General features: G+C 39.9%; 1 protein-coding gene across 3 annotated transcripts; it reads right to left on the reverse strand.

The window, feature by feature from the left end:
* Window positions 1–5,985: 5,985 nt before the first annotated feature.
* Window positions 5,986–23,231, reverse strand: LOC149830718 (uncharacterized). 3 transcript variants are annotated; one of them, XM_090016734.1, is made up of 9 exons: window positions 9,766–10,161; window positions 9,522–9,634; window positions 8,744–8,815; window positions 7,987–8,022; window positions 7,685–7,730; window positions 7,460–7,547; window positions 7,244–7,301; window positions 6,466–6,531; window positions 5,986–6,191 (listed from the first exon to the last, which is right to left on the reverse strand). In XM_090016734.1, the coding sequence occupies exons 2-8, from the start codon at window positions 9,630–9,632 to the stop codon at window positions 6,481–6,483; spliced, it is 462 nt and encodes a 153-aa protein (XP_089872860.1). In that variant the 5' UTR covers window positions 9,633–9,634; window positions 9,766–10,161; the 3' UTR covers window positions 5,986–6,191; window positions 6,466–6,480. The 3 variants fall into 3 exon arrangements, with proteins under 3 accessions (XP_089872860.1, XP_089872861.1, XP_089872859.1); XM_090016735.1 differs by lacking the exons at window positions 6,466–6,531; window positions 9,522–9,634; window positions 9,766–10,161 and adding exons at window positions 22,786–22,896; window positions 23,107–23,231; XM_090016733.1 differs by lacking the exon at window positions 6,466–6,531.
* Between the last annotated feature and the right edge of the window lie 810 nt (window positions 23,232–24,041).

Here is a 24,041-nt window from a genome sequence, read left to right on the forward strand (position 1 = left end):
GCACTTTAAAGGAGCCACCATGCACACAGCCAGCCTGTTAACCCGTTCATGTGCAACCATATGCATGATACGCTTGAATATAACAATGATGGAGTAATCATATAGTGTATAAAAAATTGTTGTTAAAACATCAACCTAGCTATAGTTAAATATGTTTCAACAACTTGACTTTTATGAAATTCAAAAATATAACAACTAAATAAGAAGCACAACTTACTATATGCTGTATGACCAAAACGTCTTATTTAGTAATCATGATCCATGTTACATACTGTAATAACTTACATGCATGATCAAAGATCACAACATGCTGTACTCGTTAAAAAGAAAGATTACATATGCAAACTAAAACAAACGAAGGAATAATACAAGCGTAGTTGGCTTTGGAAAAAGGACAAAACAATGGAAAAAATCCAAACCACCGTACCATTTCAACAAATTTATCATGACTATCAAACAGTCTTATGGCTGATTCTCATATGACGTGATGTACCAGCGCATACAATGGCTTGCTTTATAAACGCTACTCATGAAAGAATATCAGAAAAGGCTTATGCATGATTTACAGTAACCACATTAAGAAACAAGATTTTCTTTACAACCTATTACTTATGAGATCAATTGAATATTAAAAAAACTGAGAGCAAGGAACATACCTTTCACCTGGTGGAGCTTCACCACACATGTTAAAAGAAAAAAAAAACAAGCATAAGACAAGAACCAACTTACTTTTACCCCCAAACTATTGCCAGGAATTAAATCGGGCTCAAGGTTTTGTGTCCACTCTTGGTTTGTGAGCAAACTGAATGGGGTGGACCTTGTGTTTGCCTTTTGGCTCAATTGCATTAGGCTACCCAGAAGGATTTTTCAATCAAAAAATGACTGGACTGTATGGATAATTTGACCCGATTCTCTAAAGACTAAATTTTTTGATATTCTCTCGATATCCAAAATCGCAAATATCCGACATTGTTAGGACCTTTTTATCCTTCACAACTGCGAATTTATGCCTTATTGCTATAAAATTGCATTGCCAGTCGATTAGTTCCAACTCTCACTTAAATATAGAATCAAAGGTTTTTTTATGCGAAAACTCAGACCTTACAAACTAACATAAATTTATTTGCGAATTTTTGGTGAAACCGAAACCACCAAAATCACAAATATCTTACTCTTTTGCATATATTTCATAAAATTGCAAAAATATATATGCAAAACTCCACTTACCATTAAATTCACAAATATCCTATTTTTTCTTATATACTTCACGAAATCACATAAATTTATGTATGAAACTGCACTTACCACTTACCATCAAATTCACAAATATTTTATTCGCATATATGACATGATATCACATACATTTATCTGTGAAACCCCACTAAATTTGTAAATCTTACTTATTCACATATACTATACGATCTCGCATAACGTAATTTGTAAATCACCTTATATTGCAAATAGCATACTTAATTATTTACGAAAGTATGACACATATGCGATATTCCTTATTTATTGCAAAATATTTTCTTGAATCATATATAAACCCGCTGTGATCCCCAACCTGATTATTTTTGCATAATCTAGGTTTTTTTTTGTCTTTTGCCCCTAACCTGCTTCCCTTGCGGCAACTATTTTCGTCAAATATTTCAGGCAACTATTCATCAAAGGCATTTCATCATTGTTGAACCATTAACGACATGTTTTTTCGGTAAGCACAATGTGCTCTTTTGTTTAACGGCTTAATCAAACACTGTTCCATTTTGTTTAACGGCTGAATGAAACAATGTTCACTTTTGTTTTTTTTAGCTTGAAATGAAATGCTTTTTTATTATTTCTAGTAAGCACAATGTTCCTTTTTTTTTGAAATGCTTTTTGAAATGCAAATAGTTTGTTTGTTTTTTGCAATGCTTGTTCAATATTCCTTATATTGTTAATGTAGAAAAATTTGAATATGTTTATTAATACAATATGATCAATAAGAAGAAGACTGTGTCGAAGGAGACCACACCAACATTATCTAAAATTTTGCAAGCACAATAACAAAAGCTAACAAAGAACTATAAACCGAGTCATCCTGTTAATTTGGAAGCATGACTTAGTGGGTAGAGAGAGAACCTCGTCCATTGCAAAAAATATGGGTGTTCAAAGTTTTTCATAAAAAATGCACTATCAATAATCACACAAGTTATGTTCAAGCAGTGAGCTAAAAAAAACATGAATTATCGTACAATGAATAACTACAAATTTCAAAGTGGCCCGTATCTAAGGTAGAATGTGTAGAAAAAGTTGAGCGGTTTTTAGGCACAATCTTGTCTCCCATCTCGAAAGCATCAGAAGGGGGAGGGTGACCCATTGACTGGCTATGAGGTTGTTGCTAACCTTAATGTCCAGATAAATGAAGCTAGAGATGCGGCCACCTGTAGTGACAGTGGTGAGAAAGCGGATGAGGTACTTGACCAAGGGGCTAAGGTTAATGTGGACCCTTCTCAAGAAGTAAATGTAAGTGAGGATCATGTGGCTAAGTCAAATGCGAACACCACTTAGGAGTTCAGTATTGCTCTCCATGCATAAGAGAAAGTGTATGCTTCGACGAAGAGGTCGCAACGGGGAAGAAGGTCTAATGCTCGTGGACATGTATCTTGTTCATTTGTTATTTTGTAATAATCATAGATTAAATTGAAGTCGTTACTGTACATGAATGCAATTGATTAGTTTGTCATGTCAACGAAGAGAGCCGTGATCGAAGATTGATGAGTTCTCACATGTCATATGCTGATTGCACTGCATTGCTTTGCAAACTGACTAGGGCAAACATAAATATTGTTATTGATATTTTGTATATTTTTTTAATAAATGCATGTTTGTAGGCCTAACCATAAAAGAAATGTAGGTAAACTGGTGCTCCTATGAAGGCGTATTGGAGGAGGACGAGAATGCCAATGTGATTGTGGGGCGAAGGACATTTGGATGCACAACATGAATGAAGTTGAGCATTAGATGGCCAACCAATTCATTCAACAATTTTTGTTTGTTCAGCAACCAACCAGTCGCCCTTGCGTAACTAGCAAATTTCTATCGCATGCCACGAACGATTACATCACAGTATTCTTCTCAAAACTTTAAGACTGACATGAGGGCGGTGAAGACATTGACTTGTCATCCATGGAACGTGCCGCCAATGATGATTTTGTAGCCGTCCAATAGGTTGCATGTTTTTCAACGACCACAAGTGGATCGGAGGAAGAGTTGACTCTTGCAGTTGAAAAAGTATGGTTGCTGAAGTATATAGTATGTAATCAAGAGGATATGATACATATTCAAGCTAGCCTTCTAGAGAACACAAATAAGGTCATCAAAAAGCTATGACCACGGCAATCACAACATCTTTAATTGTAGACATTTATTTGATTGTTTTTTGTTTTTTTATATATATTTAAAGATCAACATTGTAACTCATTGATTACTCATTTATTTGTATATAATGTTATTTGAATATTTTATGAATGATTTTTTATATAAAGTCGTTTGTTTATTATTGATTTGTATACAATGTCATTGATTGAATGTTTAAATGATTTGAATGTAAAACTAAAATCACTGTTAAATGTTTAAATGATTCAAATTTTAAACTGAAAGCACTATTGAATTATTTGTATATAACGTCACTGCTTATATGTTTACGTGTTTTCAAATCATTTGAATGTTTAAATGATTTGAATATCTATTTGCTTACATTCACTGTTATTTGGGTTGTTATATACAAAAATTCACTTAAAAAACTGAAACCACTAAAATCACAAATACTGTATAAATTCGCTTAAACATATGTCTACTTAAACTGAAATCACTAAAATTACACACATCATACTTTTTTGCATATTAATTCATAAATTTGTAAAAAAGTATTTACAAAAATCTTATTGATTCACACAAATTTGACAGTTTTGCAACAATCCTATTGTTTCACATAACAATTGAAACAACTAAAATCGCAAATAACCAATTCATTTGTGAAACAAAAGGATTTTCACGAATATATTTATGCACAATTGTGAATTATATAAAAAAAATATGATTTATAGGAAACAATAGGATTTTAGTGGTTTCAGTTTAAGTGGAGTTTCACAAATATTTTTATGCGAAATGTTGACATATATGCGAAAGAGTAGGATATTTGCAATTTTGGTGGTTTCAATTTCACCAAAAAATCACAAATAAATTTATGCGAGTTTGTGTGGTCTGAGTTTCTGCATAAAAAACATGATTCTAGATTTAAGTGGAAGTTGGAACTAGCCAACGAGCGATACAATTTTATCGTAATAAGACATAAATTCGTAGTTGAGAAGGGTAAAAGGGTCTTAACGATGTCGAATATTTGTGATTTTGGACACTGGGAGAAATATAAAAAACTATAGAGTTTTTAGGAAATCGGGTTAAATTATCCATACAATACGATCATTTTTCATTTTCCATGCTCCCCCAAAGGTGAGACCCCTTTTTATAGTGTTGGGAACCCCTTCTCCCGTTAAGAAGTCTCCATTAGCCTTATCTCCAACCACACTATCATAAATCAAGCAAAATACTCACTAATTAATTTTAATTAACAAATTAGGACTCATCTAAAAGAAAGTTGTAGAGATTTTAGGAGTACCAAAATAATATCCAATAATTTGGGTTTTTATATGCACGCCTTAAAAAACTTGATTTATGAAAACTTGTTTGGCAAATCATGAGTTTGACTCAGTAAACTTAATTATTATTATATATTAATATAACTCATATTGAAAAATATACTAGAGGTTTGGCTTGCATGGTGTGCTCACGCTGGGTACTCTAACTGGTATTGGAAAAGCCATGCTTACTCAAACCAATAATTGGCATGTTAATTGTCCATGACCAAAGTTCGCTTAGCCAATTCCAACTCAAAGGTCACCACCAATTCCAACTCAAAGGTCACCAACGTGTATGGTTATTAACCATCGTCTCTCCATAGGGCTATCTGCCCTTCACACACCAAAAAATATCTAACTGACATATAGAGACAATGAGGGTCTCGTGCAAGCATGCATGCTTCACAGGTCCTTGGTTAATTTCTCCATACTGGCTATGTGTGTAGGTTTATCTCATTAAGACCTCTTCTTCCTGCAGAAAAAATAGAAGACACACTGCATCACCCCAACTCACTCAAGATTTACCCATATGTGAGATATATTGTCATGAGGATGGGGGTTTCTCATGTCAAAATGACATAAGTCATGTTTAAATTTTAGATGAGCTCGTCCGGCAAATAACCGGTGAGTACCACAATATAAACTTGTATGAACAAAACATAAATTTATTCATTTAAATATCCATGAATTTCATTAAAAAATTATGCAAGGCCATGCAAAATCGAACAATGGGTGGCACACGTTTGATACCCTATAATACATTACTAACTTAATATTTTAGTAAAATATATTTTATATATTAAAATATTCAAAAATATTTTTTATTGATTAAAAAATAAAAAAATCATGGCGATGTATCCTATTTTCTAAAAACAATCTTTGAACTTGCATGTCGAACTCGAGTTGCAGGTCAGGTGGTACCTTATCTTTGTGACATAACTCTGAAACTCCAAGAATATTTGAACATGTCCACTGTGTGTGTAGACAAGCTTTCCAAACAAGAATGAAAACCAGCAAGTAGGGGCTTTCACAATCTGATCTTTCCTTCCTCAAAGAAACTCCTCAAAAGACCATTAGTCTCTCTACCGCTTTTGAAAACTGGTTTGCGAGAGTAGAGAGCCAAGAGGTTCTCCATCTCAAAAGCAGCCTTCATGGAAAGCCCTGCCGACCTAGCCATCCTAAAACTTTGTGTCCATACACACAAATGCCGCACTCAGTGTAATGAGCTTATTGCTGAGCATGGTCTGCTCGGTCATGAAGCACAGTTGAAGCGTCCACAAGAAAAAAAAGTCACAAGCAAGAGGACTGGGCAAGATGCCAAAAAGGAACTCATGCCTGTCTTTTGTATTGAGAGTATCAATTCATAGATCGCTACAAAAATTTTAGAAACAGAGCATAATTAAGAAGCTTTTCAGTTTTGAGGATTGCAAAGAACATCCAAGCCCAAAGTACCCATTATCTCCAACCTTTTGCAGTGGATAACAGCTTCCACTTCTGAGTAATTGACCTTTGGACTACCTGCAACTCTCACAAGAGGCCAGTGTCAGTGTAGTTCACTTCAAACAATTCTCCATTCATCAAACATCCACAATGAACCGATATATTATGATCAGAAAGCAGCCGGAATTTCACGGCTCAGACTAGCCCCATAAAATATGAAATTGCAAACTGAAGAATGAGATTCAAAAGCTAGAAGCGATAATTTCATGAAAATGTTTAAGAACAAAATTTCTCAGAAGAGAAAATGCATGTATGATTAAAGGCACTTGCAAAAATGTTTCACCACACAAACCTGTGATGCTAGCTTCTATTCTTTGGATGTTATAACCAGCAACCCTAGGGCTCCAATGAGCAGGTACTGAAAAAAAAGGACACCACGTATCAAAGATATGCATAAGCTTCACCCTAGTGTTTGGACTATTATGCAGATGATAACCTTCTCCAAAATGCCCGCCTTTTTTCGCCTATTCTCTTAAAATATGCCTTCAAGACAAGGGCCAGTTTAACAAGCCAACCAGCATCTTTCCTGAGCATCATTTTTTTTAATATTTCAAAGTGTACCAAGACATAAAAAAGATCCACCAATCAAACAATATAGAAGACCACCAACATTCCAACGTCCCAAGTTAAATGCACATGTTACCAAAAAAATAATGTTGCATCAATGAATATAAGGCCATAAGACATACAAAAATCTATTTGTAAGAATATGCCCAGCAGTTTTCTTTACAATTTTGTAGTCAATAGACTCAATACGCATTCAAGACAAACTTCAACTGGTTATCATCTAGGGAGAAAAAAGAAGGTGCTTCAGATGAATAGATCCTTTGTTTTCTAGCAAGCATATCCCGCACCCTAGAATTCTATGTATTTCTATGAATAAATATCAAATTCTAGTGAAGGCGAGCATTCCCAGGCATCTGAAGAACCAGAAGTGTCTTGGCCTGAACTAAAATCTTGAAACTAAGTTGCAGCATTCCATAAACATGTGACTCCCTTGCATTCAACTTTTATCAAGTCAACAAGGGAGTAGAATTTATTAAAAAGAAAAAAAAGGAGGGAGGAAATACCTTGATAATGGGCTTTTCTGTCATGATAATTGTTACCCAGCCAACATATGGTAAAAACCTGGGCATTTAACCAAGAATTCCAGTTATATTATTGAGAAATGATACAGGTGCTGAAAAAATTAGCACTACTAACCATGTTTACAAGATCAGATGAACAACCATATGCAACATCTTCTCAAGCAAATCAAATCCACTTTCTAATATATAACATCTTACCCAACAGCTCTACCCATAATATGATGTTGCTGAAGCCAGAGCTGACCATGGGCATACAAAAGCCTATCATCTTCAAAATTATTATCCCCTGATACATTTAACAAACAATTTGAATAAGATATAATAACACCTTTGTTACAAATTGATTCACTTGAGAGATGAATTATCTGTTGCTAATCACTAAGAATTTCCTGTTTTTAAGTTTCAAAAAAGAAAAGCACAAACCTTTTGTTAGTACATCCACTTCACCAGTGTCTTGCCGCTCATGAACCTGAGAATTGAGAATATGCAATCTTCAACATAAAATATATACTCACAACTATACTGTAAAAAACTCTTCCGCATTCCTATTCATGTTAGGCAAAACTAAGTGTTCACTGATCCTACCATCAACAAGGACTTGATTGACAGTATGTAAAGTTGTAGAGATGTAATACTTCTAGATCACCTAATTAGATTCATGGACAATGATTCAATTTAAATTAACTGTCTCAATGAAGGGAAAGAAGCTACGCATGGGCATATACCTTGATTACCCGATGGACAATGGGAATTTCACGCCCCTGCATTGACACAATGAGAACAGTTACATAAGAAGAAATTCAAGTAAAATAACATATCAGGCTTTGTGCCATACAAGCATACATGATACAACTATGATGAAAAAATGCATATGAATTTGTGTCTCACTCTCTCATATATATATATATATATATATATATATATATATATATATATATATATAGATAGATAGATAGATAGATAGAGAGAGAGAGAGAGAGAGAGAGAGAGAAGAGAGAGAGAGAGAGAGAGAGAGAGAGAGAGAGAGAGAGAGAGAGAGAGGTGGTAGCTGCTAACCATTTTTCTAGATAGCCGGGTTTTTGAAGGGGTTTTTTCATGTTTTCCTTAAATCTGACCATACAGATGTGTTCAACATGCTTGATTTTATAGGAATCGACCCTTGAATCACCTTATTCTGATATGCAGGTAGCTTTTTATAAGGTTTAAAAATCAACGGTCTAAGATTTTCATAAATGTTTAAGGCTTAAAACATCATTTTTTTATTGAAAAAACATGATCCAAGTTCCCTAAGAAATTGACCATGTCGAGCACATCTGTACAATCAGATTTAAGAAAAGCATGGAAAAAACCCTTCAAAAACCTGGTTAGTAGAAAAGTGGTTAGCAGCTACCACCTTCTCTCTCTCTCTCTTTATATATATAGAGAGAGAGAGAGAGAGAGAGAGAGAGAGATACAAACAATTTAAGCCAAAAGAAAACATACATCAACATTGAACACAACAATCTCTCCAGCTCGAATAGGATCCTTACCCATATGCAGGAACAGTATGTCACCCTACAAGACATCAAATTGTTAGGTAGAGAACACAGCCAAAAATCAATGTCCCTTATAAATGAGCTAAAAGTGTATTTAACTAAAAGTTATTCTTATGATCACATTTGGCAAAGAAAATAAGAAAAATAAAAAAATAGACCAATATATTCATAAACAAGAAAAATAAAATTGAATGCCAGTGATCAACAATTGTTGACAATAACATCAAAAAAGGAAGAAAATGACGCCGATTCTTAAAATAAAGTATCTTTACGCTTTTCCAGTGTCTGGCAAACAACTAAGAACTTCCGTGTAACAAAAACATCAAAGATACTAGAACTGGCAAGAAGAATAAGCTTAGTCTCAAACATGTTTAAATGTGGTGATTAACATGCAAATAAATATTTGAATGTATGATTGAGCAAAGAACCGGATTTCCTTGGGTGGTCAACAAAAGAATATCACACTAAACTAGTAACAAAAATCTTGAACAACCCGTCATGTGATATGCCTAAGACCTTCGGATTTTAGTAACCATAACGATCCATCAGGTACATGTTATGAATCTAAATTCAAACCTGCAACTGTACGCCGTTGTAATCCTACATTTCATTTGATAGGTTATTAAAAGACGTACAAGAATATAAAACAGAAATATTCCACATAGTATTGCACCAGATCTAAGACAAGGACAAGCACCAAAGTTAATGCAAAAAGACGCCGGTACCCTCTTGAAGCCAGGTTCCATACTTCCGGAAAGAACCACAACAACAGGCGATTCGCTCCCAGTGATGAATATCAACCCCTTCCATATCATTAGGGCCGACGTAACGATCATCCCTAACGCGCACAGAACGGCGAGAAGATCAGGGGAAAAACAATGGGAATCAAGAAAGTGCAGAATAACTCTCAGTCGGAGCGACACTAATAAAAGGGAAGGAAGGCATATGAAGAAGAGGATGTATCCATACCGAGGCTGATAGCCTGAGCGGCTACATGCCTAATCTGAAGAGACCGAATGGACTCCACCGTTTCTCCGATCCACCCCCATTGATCTCTACGTGTTTCTGCTTCGAGAAGTTCTGGACGAATTGAACGTCTGATTCTCCGCCGGTTTACAGCCGGAGATGGCGGAACAAGGCAATCGCTGAATTGGTTCTCGCCGGGAAAAAGGGTTTCCGGCAGTGCCCAAGAAATGATAAACCAAAAAGAGCAGGAAATCGAGGGCCAGAACACCTACCGTCGTCCCGGAAAACGAGCACACCGTCGATATTTGGCCGGAAAAAAATCGATTCGCAAGGATCAGCCAAGAATGGAAACGCAGTGGAGAGATTGTCTGAATCTTTCGGACAAAAAACTCAAGCCAACTCTTTTATCGGTCTCCCCTTCTTTTATTCTATTTTTTTTATTTGAGGAGCATGCTCTTAGAAAAACACAAATATCAAGACCACACCTCCTTTTCTTCTTTTTTTTTTTAAAGGCAAGCTGGGGTTAGGCGGACCCCTGCCAGAACAAACAGCCCCCCAATGTGGCAGAGGGATTCGATCCTGGGCCTTCAGCTTGACACAGGACCCCGCATACCACATGGAATACCACTTCGGTGGTGTCAAGCCCACACCTTTTACTGCTGCCAATTCACCAAATTTTGGGATGAACACTTAAGTTAGAGGTGATCTTAGGGATTTTAATTGTTTTTAATTCCATCGTGGATATATAGCTCCGAGTTTGAGCTCATGAAATGTAACGCCCCAAAATTAAAACTTGCGAACCTTTTCAGAAAAACAGGCAAGAGACTAAATATATCTCTTTCCTTCAGAGTTTGTTTATGAAATCAGCGAAAGATTTTTCTTTGATAAATCATAAGGCAAGCTGACAACTTTGAGCACGTTAGCTAAAAGAACCAAAACTCACAAGATTCGGATATCCTAAGGAAAATCCGATACAAACCCAAGCGTCCAGGACGCGAGCTAAGAGCAGGAAGAAGAAGTCTTGAAGCCATCTTGCAATCGCGCCATCGCTCGTAGTGTACCTAATCATCACCTGTACCCATAGAATGAGTTAGTTTCACGAAAAACTAGTAGGTGCACAAGAGAGACTAACATGAAACTGAATTAAGTACATTTAATTCAGTAGGCTACGTAGTTTATAGCAGATATGCAGTTAAACAGGTAAGCAATGCAAGCAGGTGAATAGTGCAAACACGTAAGTAGTACAAGCGAATAAGTAATGCAAGCGAGTAAGGCGTGCAAGCACGTAAGCAGTGCAAATGCGTAAGCAGTTCAAAGCAAGTAAGTAGTGCAACTGACAAACGCAGCATATGATTCAATTGATCGTAGGCTGTGAACCACCACGCAACTAGCTTGTTCTCGTTCCTAGAACGAGGTCACATCATCTAATCACCATCATGACATCGTTTGTCGCTCATTGCTTCAAACAAACGTGTTGTCCTGAACAACCTTAATCTATTCTCATCTCTCAAAACCTTACGCGACCAACTGCCACCTATTATGACTCACTAAGGCGTCATACTTTCTCAGAAAAGCTCACCCTTTCGTAGAAGGTCAAAAACATAAACACTAACTCAAATTGCTAACGATCTGATTCTCACACCTGAGTCACGCATGTAATCATGCTAAAACAGAAAGCCGAAACTATGAATTCATAGTTGGCTATCACAAACAATCTCAGAAGATCGTCACAGCTTACCACAATTTTTTATGGTAAGCAAAAACACAAGATTCATGTCGGATCGTTCGGTCCGAGAGATATACGACCGGACAAGGAATTACCGCCCTAGAGGGTATACCTGATCTTGGACCCTACACTTCCTCACAGGAGTTCCCCGTCTTTGCGGCTACCCGTTCGTGGACAGTGTAGATCCTCACAGAAATCTCTCACTCTAGCCGGGTCACCTGATCTGGGAAATGTATAACCTCACAGCGAAACCTTTGGGAGACCGATCCCCAACAAATGCCATATCCAATGAAAATCATTGCGATACACGCATCAACACAAATGACCATTCTCAGGGTCAATAGCCACTAATACAAACAACAAGATCAACGCCGGATCACCTAGTCTGGGAAATGTATAACCTCACAAGGAATTCTGCCCTAGATGGTATACATGGTTTTGGACCATACACTTCCTCACAGGAGTTCACCGCCTTTGTGGCTACCCGTTCGTGGACAATGTACGTCCTCACAGAAATTCTACTGCTCTAGCCGGGTCACCTGATCTTGATCATACACGCCCTTGCAGATAATCCTTTGAAGATCAGGTCCTTAACAGACACCCTACTCGGTGATACATGCATCAATAATCGACTGCTCTGAACCATCGACCGCCTCGGGGTCGGTAGCCACAATATGGGCACAAGCATGCATATCAGCAATATGCATCGTATCACTTCACATAGAAGCACATAATCCTACGCATCGTGTTATTGCCACAAGGAATATTGCAATCCTCAATTAGGCCCTCAAAGCATGTGTAAACGACACATGAGAACGCGCAGATATGGCAATTCACTTGATTCTATGAGCGAAGGGTAACTAACTCTACCCGTCAGCCAAACAAAATAACTGAATAAGACAAGCACTCATAACAATGCTCGTAAAACATATAATTACCATAAAATGGCTCAGTCCATCAACAAGTAATTAAATTAATCGTAAGGCATAAACCATTGCATCACAAGCCATTCATAAGCAATCATACGACAACAGTTATATCACAATATGTAAGCAGCTTATAAGACAAGCGACCACATCAATCCTATTTGCCACCAGTTCGTAGATTACGAGCTGTATGCAATCACATCAATCATAAGAGATGCAAGCCAACAAGTGCTACGCTACAATAAGCACCAAACAGTTCGACCAAGGGATAAAGCAAGACACATGCTAATATGTAGCAACTGGCATAATGCTATTATTATAAGCATTTAACTAGTATGAGAAGCTTCTTATTACTCCGCAAAGAACTGCGTAAGAAGTTTAACCAACTAGAGTAACGCCTTGATAGGCGTGCACAGCTCAACGAGTAGCATGCTGAACTACCAAGCAAGCAAGCGATTCAGTAGTGCAAGCGAATCAGTAGTGCAAGCGAATCAGTAGTGCAAACGAGACAGTAGTGCTAGCGAATCAGTAGTGCAAACGAGACAGTAGTGCAAGCGAGCAAATCTCACTACTCAACAACCAGTGTGAACAGATTATATGTTTCGATATTACTGGCCTGCGGGTATGCGCAGGCAAAACCTAGAAACAACTGAGACTAGTTCGGGCGTCTGTTATTCTATGTATTTTCAATAACCCGAATAGCTAGTTGAGTCCGCTCCAAAGGGGACGACTTTAGCCGAGAGAGGATTCCCCAGAGGCTGAAAAAACAGTGCCACGAATGCATCCAACTTCTGTAGAAGTGTTGAGCTAACTAATGTAGCCCCTTTCCCCTTAACTCCAATGACTGGGGAGGCCGGATCATTGCCCGTGGGGTGGTTGTTAACAACCTGTCCATTGGAGTTTTGTACCGCTCTGTCCTCTCATTTGACAGACAACCAGAAGCAAATGAGTGCGTTAAGGGTTGCTTAACTAACGACCCATCCTATGCTGTGGTCTTTAAACCACTCGAGCATCTTGCCTGTGAAGGCGAATGTGAGGCCATTTATGTGATTACAGCATTTTGCATTTAGCGCTGTTCGAGGTCGCACGACCGTCGCATCCGATCAGCGTAGTACTAGACGTGTCGTGCATGACTACAAGTACTCTAAGATAAAAAGGGTATAACTCCTCAATAGAAGCCTCAACAAGAGTGTTTCACAAAGATGTAAAGTTTATCAACTTTACTTTATCTTTTGAAACAACAGTACCTTGTGCCAACATTATGCATGTGATTATCTCGAATCACATCCACTATCGGGGCATCTACATGTCTCGCATGACTCGATATCGGCCTCGATAGACATGATATGGGTTTCCCAACAGAACACCCGCTAAGAAGTTCGCATGAACTCCCAATTCGGGATCACCTGAGCTATGCCAAAACAGCGAGCAGAACCAGCTAGTCACATCCTTCCAAACGCTTCGATTTGGAGCAGTCTTTTATGCTTTTGCGCAACTCCCTAAAATCTCAAGTCGACTCTGCAGGACTGCGCACGCGAAGAGCCAGGATCCTTGCAAGGTATCCCTCTCCTTAGACGAGGATGTGTCGCTCGCTCCTGACTGAACTCTTGTCAAAAGAGAGAGAGTGGTAAATGCCCCTTGCATCCTCCACGAGGATGCCTTTAAGGCATACACAAAGAGCAAGAACCTGCACGTCATCTGCAATAGCAAGGCAATACCAACACATACAAAAGCAAGAGCTTAGGCGCAAAGCGCGACGACAAAGTAAAGGCGGTAAGCAGAAGTGCAACGCAAACCCTCGGCACAACGCGCAACGACAAGTAAAAACTGTAAGCAGGAGTACAACGCAGAACCTTTGCGCGATGGGCAACGGCAAAGTAAAAACTGTAAGCAGGAGTGCAACACAGAACCTTTGCGCGATGTGCAACGACAAGGTAAAGGAACTGTAAACAGGAGTGCAACGCAAAACCTTCGCGCGATGCGCGACGACAAAGTAAAGGACAAGGATCGTGAAACCGCGTCCTTGAGTTAAATGTGTAGTCATATAAATATATATGATATATATATGCATATATATTTATTTAATTGTCCTTTTTAGTTAATTGAACTCAATTCAATTGTCCAAGTCTTCTGTGCAATCTTCCCCTACCTTTGAGAGTTGCAAACTTACTGTCGTCCGCGGATGTACGCGATTGACGACTCGGGTCGCGAAGCGCGAACAAGGTCCATCATACGAGCTGCAAAAGTAACGATCTTAGCAATCTAATACCAAAATAGAAAATCAGAAGCACTATCGTCGTCCTGACGTAAGGGAAGCAGAGGTAGGGGCATCATGCACATGCGCACCTGCTATAAGCGCAAAGAGCAGAGGCAAGGCCACGAGCCCCTGCTGACATGCTGTCAGCCAACAACGGGGAGGCATGGTTGCGCCCCTGCCTTATGAAGGCACGAGGAAGGCCGAGGCGTCACCCTGCTTGCCAGAAGAGCAAAGAGACAGGAGACCAAACCCCCACCCGTTAGTACAAAGGAGGAGGCATGAGGCTTCGCCCCTGCCTGCCGAATACACCAAGAGGCAGGGGCTTGGCCCCTGCCGGTCGAGCACGTAAACAAGCAGGGGGCAAAGCCCTTGCCTGACGCTCGAGAAGAGGGAGCAGGGAGAGGCTCGACCCCCTCCCCTGCCGTAACAGGTAGCAGGGAACCCCCACCCGTTAGTACAAAGGAGGAGGCATGAGGCTTCGCCCCTGCCTGCCGAATACACCAAGAGGCAGGGGGGCTTGGCCCCTGCCGGTCGAGCACGTAAACAAGCAGGGGGCAAAGCCCTTGCCTGATGCTCGAGAAGAGGGAGAGGCTCGACCCCCTCCCCTGCCGTAACAGGTAGCAGGGAGGGGGGTCGACCCCCTCCCCTGCCGTAACAGGTAGCAGGGAGGGGGGTCGACCCCCTCCCCTACCGTGCTAGTAAGCAGGGAGGGGCTCGACCCCTCCTGCATACTGCGAAGGTAGGGAGGGTCGAGCCCTCCCCTACGAAGATCGAAGGCAGGGAGGGCTCGAGCCCCTCCCTACGATATACAGAGGCAGGGAGGGTTGGACCCTCCCCTGCGCACCTAAATGGGGGAACCGAAAAAAGGGACAAGGCCGATGGCCCCTGCTAGAACAAAAAAAGGGGCAGGGGCCTTCGGTCCCTGCTAGAATAAAAAAAGGGGCAGGGGCATCGGCCCCTGCCAGAACAACCAAAAGAGGCTGGTAAAAAGGGGCAGGGAGGAGGGGCTCGGCCCTCTCCTGCCGGAGTGAGACGTAGGGAGCAGGGAGGGGAACTCGACCCCCTCCCCCGTAACAGCACATAAGGAGGGGCTCGACCCCTCCCCTGCTAACAGAGGCATCGGGAGGGGACTGGGCCCCTCCCTTGCAAAACCCATCGCAGGGAGGGGGCTCTGCCCCGCCCTTGGGGTTTTAAGGCAGCAAGGAGGGGGCTTTGCCCCTCCCTTGCAATTGAGGGAGGCAGGGAGGCGGCTCAGCCCCTCCCTGCGCAACAAAGAAGTGAGGGAGAAAGAGACAGGAGAAATAGGGGGAAAGAGGGGCGTACCTGGTGGTCGCCGGCAGCGGCAACATCGACGTCGGAGGGAGGTCGCAGGTGGCGGCGGGTCGGCAACGCAGATGAGCGAGAGAGACCGAGAGGCGGTGAGGGAGAGAGACAGCGAGGGAGGGGTTTCGTGAACTTCCCTCACCTCCCTTGCCTCGACCTTAAAAGGCACGGGAGAGACGGTCGGGGTGCCCGACCGCCTGTCCCCCCTTTGGATCCGGGTCGGGTCCAAAACTGGATCCGACCCGATCCAACAAATTTTTTTATTACATGAAAAGCAATCTGAGTTAAACAAGTCCATCACTAACCAGCTCATTAAAAAAAATACAATTTTTTGGATAAAATTTTGATCTAAATCCATTGGTTCAAGTTGGAAATAACTCATTTACAAAAGAAATAATTGTTTCAAATTTGTAAGCAATAAGATTTGAAATGTAAATATATTGTTCGTGAGCCTAATACTTTAATTATTTACACTCTTTTGACACAAGATGATATGCAAAATATATTTATTATTAATTAACGACCGAGAACACAGTCGCTTTACGATCATAACGGGACATTTGGCGTGATGCGCAACGTAGTCGCTAACACTACCCAGAACTGCCCTGCAAAACCAGCAAGCACAACATCCATAGTTATCCAACTGAACTGCAAGAAAAGAGTCACACATTATACTGGATATGATGTTAACAAGGAGTTAAGAAGAAACTTTGTTGCTAACTATGGGCACAATGTTTTTGAAAGTATGGTCCATATGGTGGTGAGATAGATTCAACCGAGATGAAGTTAATGATCCAGTAATAATACTTAAAAGACTTGGGCATCTTTTGGTGTAGATGGAAGAGGTCATGTTAGATTCAGGTAAAGCTCAAAGCCTTGGTACGACTTAGCCAAGACTTAACTCTTTCTGCAAAGGATTGCTAAAGGGTAATAAATACCCTGCAAGCCATGGTAAAGACCAAAATCATAGAAGTGATTTTTGACTAGGTCAAGACAATCATGATAGCAACCAAGCCAACCAACTCAAATCATTTCCCAAGCCCAGTCACTTATGTGCAGGTCCAACTCACTGCTCGACTGATTATAGTTCAATGACTTCGACTTACTCGCATCCAGGCTAATCAAGGTCCAAGTCAAGTTCAGGCCCGAGTTGCTCCATATCTGTTCCCAATTCGACTAAGAGAGCCGGTTCAATCTTAGGTTGTTCTCCTCCAAAGTCACTACATTTCAGACTTAAAGAGCAAAATTACCTCTTGATCATGCCTAGGCCACGGCTTCCTACAATGACAAGATCAGCATGAATCTGTTCAGCAACGTGGCATATAATATCCTTAGGGTCTCCTTCAATGGTCAATGTTTCTGCTCTTACCTGTCAAAAAGACACAAACATCCCCATAATGATACTGGCTATTGTGCCAACATTAATGGACATCATCATCATCAAAGTCTAAAAGGAAAAAGTAAAGATGAAAAGTTAGCAAGCAAGCAAAAGTAGAGATTTTATTTTTTGAGAAAAATCAAACAACAGTAAAGATAAAACGATGAGGAGGACCATTATGTAGGTGTAGTATATGTGTGCACAGTCTGGGTTGCCTTATCATTTGGTAACTAAAGTGCCCTTTAGACTCACCCCCCCCCCCCCCCCCCAAAAAAAAAAAAAAAAAAAAAAACTCCGTTCAGAACCTTTTTCCTTTTCTGCTAGCTTTGGTGACATTGCCAATATTTAAAGGCAATATTTTTCCATTATATATAGTTCATGAATAACAAACCCAATGTTGATTCAGATTTGAAATGCTTTGTGTGTCCAGTTGGGATGCCAAAATCATATAGAATTTTCATGGATTATGCCCAATTTTTCTCATGAACACTGAAATTCCAAAAAGTCACCCATGTTAGAATGGTTATACTTTTGCTCGAAGCCAACACTGATTGTTAGTCTTTTTCCCCCCCTTTTTCTGGAGAGAATAGAGTGTTATATAGCATCAAAAAGACATCCCAGTCCCAGTTGAATTTTTGTATGGATCCAGTGTAGTCAAATGGGTCTCACATGAAATCCAATAACCCATTTAGTGGACCATTTAAATATGCATCACCAGGATAATGGTTGAGCCCATTACACATTGGATTCTCAGCATGTTTGAGAATCCAATGAAACAGTTAAGCTGGATAACGGCTAACCAGGAGAGGTTAAATTCTCCCGCCTTTGCCTTTGCAGAGAATAACTAAGGAGGTTCAAGGATCCCCCTGATGCAGGCCGTTAATCAACTCCTCAATCTTCTTCTCCTCGAGTTTTCCTTGCACACACTCTGATCCTAAACTCATCAGTGGTATCAGAGTCAGATTTCATTGTGTGCATAAAAAGACTTGTTGATGGATCATAACCTAACGCTCATAGTATAGGGATCAATGGCTGCTTCATTGATAGGGTGCAACACAGGTGACAGAGTCAAACCGCCTCAATGCCACTTACTGCAACTCTCCGCCCTATCTCTTCAAAGACACGTTCCAATACGTCAACCCCGACTTGGGATACTCCTTCCAGGCAATACCAAAGCAGATTTTCTGCTTGGATGACGTATCGGCCAACCCCCTGCCGATGAACGGCTTCACTCAGCAGGCCTACGAGAGGGTCTGAAAGCTAGATGCCTTGGGTAGCAAAACCCTACAGCGGGATAGAAGCTGCAGGCAACACATGCATCACGGGAGAGGCAGCGGAGGCCCAATCACCTAGGGCAGAGTTTGCGACAACAACAGCTGGTCTGACGCCACCCACAGGCTGCTGAGAAGGAGAAACCTTATAGTGGGAGAGACAATGTAAGCAGTGCATGCGGTACAAGTGGGGCAGCAGTTCACTGAGTCTCCTCTCCCATCCCAGTGCCTCTGACCGGCTCAAGAGGCAATAGAGGCGACAAAACCAAGAATCCCACCTGAGAATGTCCTCTCCAGAAAAAACCCAAATTAAGTTATGAAGGCGAAATCCTCTAGAACAACACCGACTATGGCATCAATCGATGCTCATAGTGGTCAGACCTCATCGCCGACCATTGCATCCCCAAATTGGCCCACAGATTCACCGAATTCTGACAAGAATCTCAGTTTTCGACAGTTCTCTCAAATTGCCACATTGCCGAAATCTTTTTGCCTCGACGACCGGTTGATTCAGATGTTGGGCAACGACCTTGTGATTAAGGATCGGCTCTGCCTCGACGACCGGTTGATCTAGATGTTGGGCGACGACCTCGTGATTAAGGATCGGCTCTGCCTCGATGACCGGTTGATCCAGATGTTGGGCGACGACCTCGTGATTAAGGATCGGTTCTCCCTCGACGTCGTTGCAGATATCCTTCAATGATGTGAGGAAGCTGCTGCAGGTTGTGCAGATGGAAGCCCTGAAATCGATGGTGAGGAGCATCCCGAAAGAGCGAATCTCATACGGTGACTTCCTCCAAGTATGTGAGGAATGCGTCAGGGGTTCGAATCCCAGCCACGCCAGAGTTTTTGCCAAGAGGATGGATGAGTCAGGGTCCATGATCATCTTGGGAGACACCGTCTTCCTTCGTCTTGATTGGGTTGCGAGGGCAATGATGCCGCGACAGAGGGAGTTGAAGGAGTTGGAGAGGGAAAAGGAGGCGATTGACACAAGCAGTAGAGAAGGGGGTGAAGAGGGAGCTGTGGTGAGGGTGGTGATCTTCACTGCCAGGGTCAAGGGCGGAGGAGACCCGCTGAACGGTGGTGATGCTCGGTTAATGAGCGGCGGAGCACCTGCGAACAGAGAAACTGTCAGAGGCGGTTCATCTGTGGGAAGTCAGTGGTGGAAACCCTGGCTCTCCCTCCCTCATTTTTTTCTTCTTCTTCCTGCACCCCCCTTTTCTAGTTCCTCTGATGGCAGCCGGAGGGCGACGACACTGTCGTAGGGTGGAGGAGATCCCCCAGGAGGCTGTCTGTTGCCGTATTTGTCGGCGAAGGCAACGATCGTCACCCTCATCCACCTTATATTTTTTTTTGTGTTTCTCGTGTTTTCCCTTTTCGTAAAAGGGGACTCTTTAGGGTTTCCTCTTTTACGAGAGGGGGAAACCACTAATTAAAAAAAATAGGAGAAACCTTAGCGAGGGCTCTTTTTTAACAGGTGAAAAAAAAGATTAAGGAACTAGTTCAGTTTCTTTTAGTGGATTCAAATTATGTTTTTTTAGGCCTTTGTTATTTTTAAAGGCTCTAGTTTTTTTAAAATTCCAAAAATAGGCCTGTCTTCTGGTTAATACCCGAGACAAGGACATTTTTTTGAAATTATAGAAGATCACCTGAAGTTTTCTGTTTAACTCAGAGATATTATGTTTTTAATGTTTTTTTATTTTTATTTTACTCAGAACTATTTCTAACTATTCTAATTTTGCAGAAAAGTGCTTCTGGTTAGCGGAATACCTCCCAGAGCGTCATCCTGACGAGTTTGAATCCAGTTGGTATAAGTATTTTCGTAAAAGACCTGGTTGGATATGGTAAAATTTTTGGATCCAGAAGTTCTTTAAGTTATTGCATTGTTCTTATGCTTAATATTATGTTTATGTTTTGGTTCATGTTAATATCTGGATCCGGTATGATTTGATCCAATTTTCTTTTATACAGATCAAGTTTAATTATAAGATCTATTAAATATAATGTTTGGGTCAAAATTGGATCTAATCGGTATTAGATCAGATGTATGGATCTAGTAAGGTGACATAGATCTTGATTTTATCCAGTAAAATATTATGGATATAGTTAAATATGCATGGATCTAGATAGTTCAAATTGATTGAGTATATATCCAGTTAAATTATTTTTTTAGATCCAAACAATATTATTGGATCTTGAGCGGATCTAGTGTTGTATCTGGACAAGTATAATTACCATAGGGGATCCAAGTTTATGATTGATCCATAGACAAATCTAAATAGATATACATATACTATATGGATCTAGATTTGATCCAAGTTTTATGTTGAATCTGGATAATATTAGGTCAGATATTTGGATCTAATAATGATATTTTTTATATGGATAAAGAATTTATACAATTAGATCTAGATAAGTGGAACACTTGATGTGTAATATGAATCCATTGACATTTGAAATATATGGTTTCAGATATGGATTTGGATTATGGCCAAATCCTGTAAGGTCCATAGTTTTATTTATGCTTGTATAAAGATTCATTTTAATATGGATCGTGTTGGACTCGATAGATAACATCTCAAGTCAGATTTGGATATGAAATTCTTCAAATGCAATAAAATTTCATATATATATGTGGATCCGGTAATGAATTTGAACTTAAATGTTCAAATTTATGATTTGATTAAAGCCTGGTAATTGGCTTATCATATTTTTTGACATATCCAAATGATAATGAGATAACTTTCATTGGATAATGGATCTGGTGCATATCTAAATTGGATTTGGGTATGAGATTTATGACTTAATTCATGATGAAAAAACAACCTAGTTTGCCAATAACCTCATGATAGTGATATATCATGAAGGAAAAATCTAACTAGTACATGTAAAACTACATGATGTCATGACTTAATGTAAATCTTGTTTAAATGCAAAGCATTGGAATAGTGAAAGTTGAATGATAATTTTACACATGCATGTGAGGATATTTATCTGTAATAATGATAAATAATCATAATGCTCTTTATAGTATGCAGATATAAAAACATGAAATGATACTTTTCATGTTTTAAAGTTTTGCATGAAATGCTAAATAATGTTGATCAATTACATTTATAACTATTTGGATCCGGATATACTTATCTGAAATGATCAGGTAGTGATCAACGTGTGATAATGCACATGAAAAGTGAGAGTATTTGCTATGTTTGGCAAATCACAGATTTATGAATTTAATAAATTTTATATTACTCGACTAGTGTGCATGCCTATGGTAAAGTTATGGAAGAGCCAAAGAACCCCATGACTATGTGAAACCCACATTATGATGTATTTATGGATTACATGACTTAATATGCACTGAATAATGAATACTTAAAATTTATGACATGATGGAAAAACAACCTAGTTTGTGAATAACCTCGTGATAAGGATATATCATAAAGAAAAAATTTAACTAGTGTATGTAAATCTCATAATGTCATGAGTGTAATACATAATGCATTGGTTATGATAAAATATGGGTGTTCACCCCATATAGTCAAGTGAAAGATGTTAGATCTTGGTATGGATTCAGAGTGGCCAAATGAGCCTCACATGAAATCCAATGACCCATTTAGTGAGTCATTGAGATATGCACCATTAGGATAATGGTGAAGCTCATTATACATTGGATTCTCCCCATGTTTGATAATCCAATAAGACAATTAAGTTGGATAACAGCTACCCAAGAGAGGTTAAATTCTTCAGCCCTTGCATTTGCATAGAACTGAAGAGATTCAAGGATCCCCCTGATGCAGCCCATTAATCAACTCCTCAATATTCTTCTCCTCAAGTCTTTCGTGGGCAGACTCCGATCCTAAACTCATAAGTCCCATCAAACGAACATTTGGCTTTTCTGTATCAAACGATGGAGACCTATGCAGCATGTGACTCAGAATACAAACAACAACAGAAGCTTCATGAGTAAAAAAAAAGTAAGAAAGACAGAGACTCGTTTTCCCGAGTTCACAAACTAGGTGTGCCAATTCTAGATTACAGAAAAAAGGACAAAGCTGCAAAGTTGGATGTTTCATTTTAATAACCCCATAATGACCAAGAAATGATAATTTCCCCAAAGTTTCCAAAAGTAAAAAACTTACATGTTTCTCATTGCACAACGCTAATGCTCGTCCCAAGAGCCTCATGCTGTTTTCTTCCTAGCCTTGCTAGTTGCTTCACCGACTGAATAACAACAGGGGTAATATAAACACCTGCACAACCAAAAGACCCAAATGGGAATTCCTCATCCAAATACATTTTACCCAGATTATGATCTTTAAAAAAAAATCTAACACATGGGGAGAAACCAATTCCAAATCCCTTTTCCCATTTAGTATATGCATGTTTCCCACCAAAAGAAAAAAAAGAATGGGTGTGTTTGGCATCCCATGAAAATCATGGCCAAGTTTGTGTCTCGTTACCTGGTCCAGTAGGGAAGAAATACTGCTGGAAAACTTGAGTCGCATTCACAATCATCAAGCTGCCAAAGTCATGGTTGCCATGGCTGAACAAGGTGTCCAGTGCCCATCTAAGGGCATAGAAGCTGCCGTCGCTCTCATCGAACCCAACCAAGATCTTCATCTTCTTCAACACGGGTGGTGGTGGCCCTTCCTGTTTCTCCTCTTCTTTTGCTTCTGCCTCCTTCAGCTTTGCTTCTTTGTTTCACTCTCCCTATGTATTCTCTGTCTTCTTAGCTTGCGTGTTTTTCCTGAAACAGAGAACAGGGACATGTTCAGGGGAAAAACATATAACCTGCCTTACTGTTTTTTGCCTATGCAAGAGACGGGGTTGGGTATTTACAGTGGGCAAGAAATGAGAAAGCGTACATCTTCTCAGGGTGATTGTTGTGGGACATACCACATGATTGAAATGCCCATATGGTGTGGAAATTTTACAACTTAGCCATGACTGACGTGGTTTTCACCAAGATTTCTCATACAGACGCGTTACTTGAAATATTTGTTGATGTTTGCTTTGATAACAGGTGAGAAAGTAGTTGATTGAGAAAGAAAAAGCTGTGATTGAGGTCAACTTTATGACCAACTTTCACGTAACCCAAGGCAAAAACAGACAAACAGTTGCAGCTGACAATCACACATAATTTGTACTTTTACATGCTTTACTGACCTTAAAGTATCGCAATTGTTATATACAATCACATGATCCAAGAATCACAAGGCATTGTTTTCATTAGGGTCAAAAGCATCATGTTGACCAGAGATTTGAGTCAGTGTCTTTCAGTGTAAAACTTCTCAAGTGTTTTCCTTTTTCATCAAGAGCAGCTTTTCATTCGGCTTAGGCCTTGCGCCCTGTGCCTAACTGTCGGCCTCCTTTCATTTGAAAGCCTTGAACCGAC

The sequence above is a fragment of the Nuphar pumila genome, chromosome 8, assembly GCF_984573655.1.
Source record: "Nuphar pumila chromosome 8, dmNupPumi1.hap1.1, whole genome shotgun sequence".
NCBI lineage: Eukaryota > Viridiplantae > Streptophyta > Magnoliopsida > Nymphaeales > Nymphaeaceae > Nuphar > Nuphar pumila.

What these genes read in the sequence shown, in the direction of transcription:
- LOC149830718 (XM_090016733.1), bottom strand. Translation starts at nt 9,632, where the DNA reads ATGATCGTTACGTCGGCCCTAATGATATGGAAGGGGTTGATATTCATC. An exon ending in TTGTTGTGTTCAATGTTGAT is followed by an intron (nt 8,023 to 8,743) that starts GTATGTTTTCTT and finishes GTGTCAATGCAG; the next exon opens with GGGCGTGAAATTCCCATTGT. An exon ending in AGTGGATGTACTAACAAAAG is followed by an intron (nt 7,548 to 7,684) that starts GTTTGTGCTTTT and finishes TAAATGTATCAG; the next exon opens with GGGATAATAATTTTGAAGAT.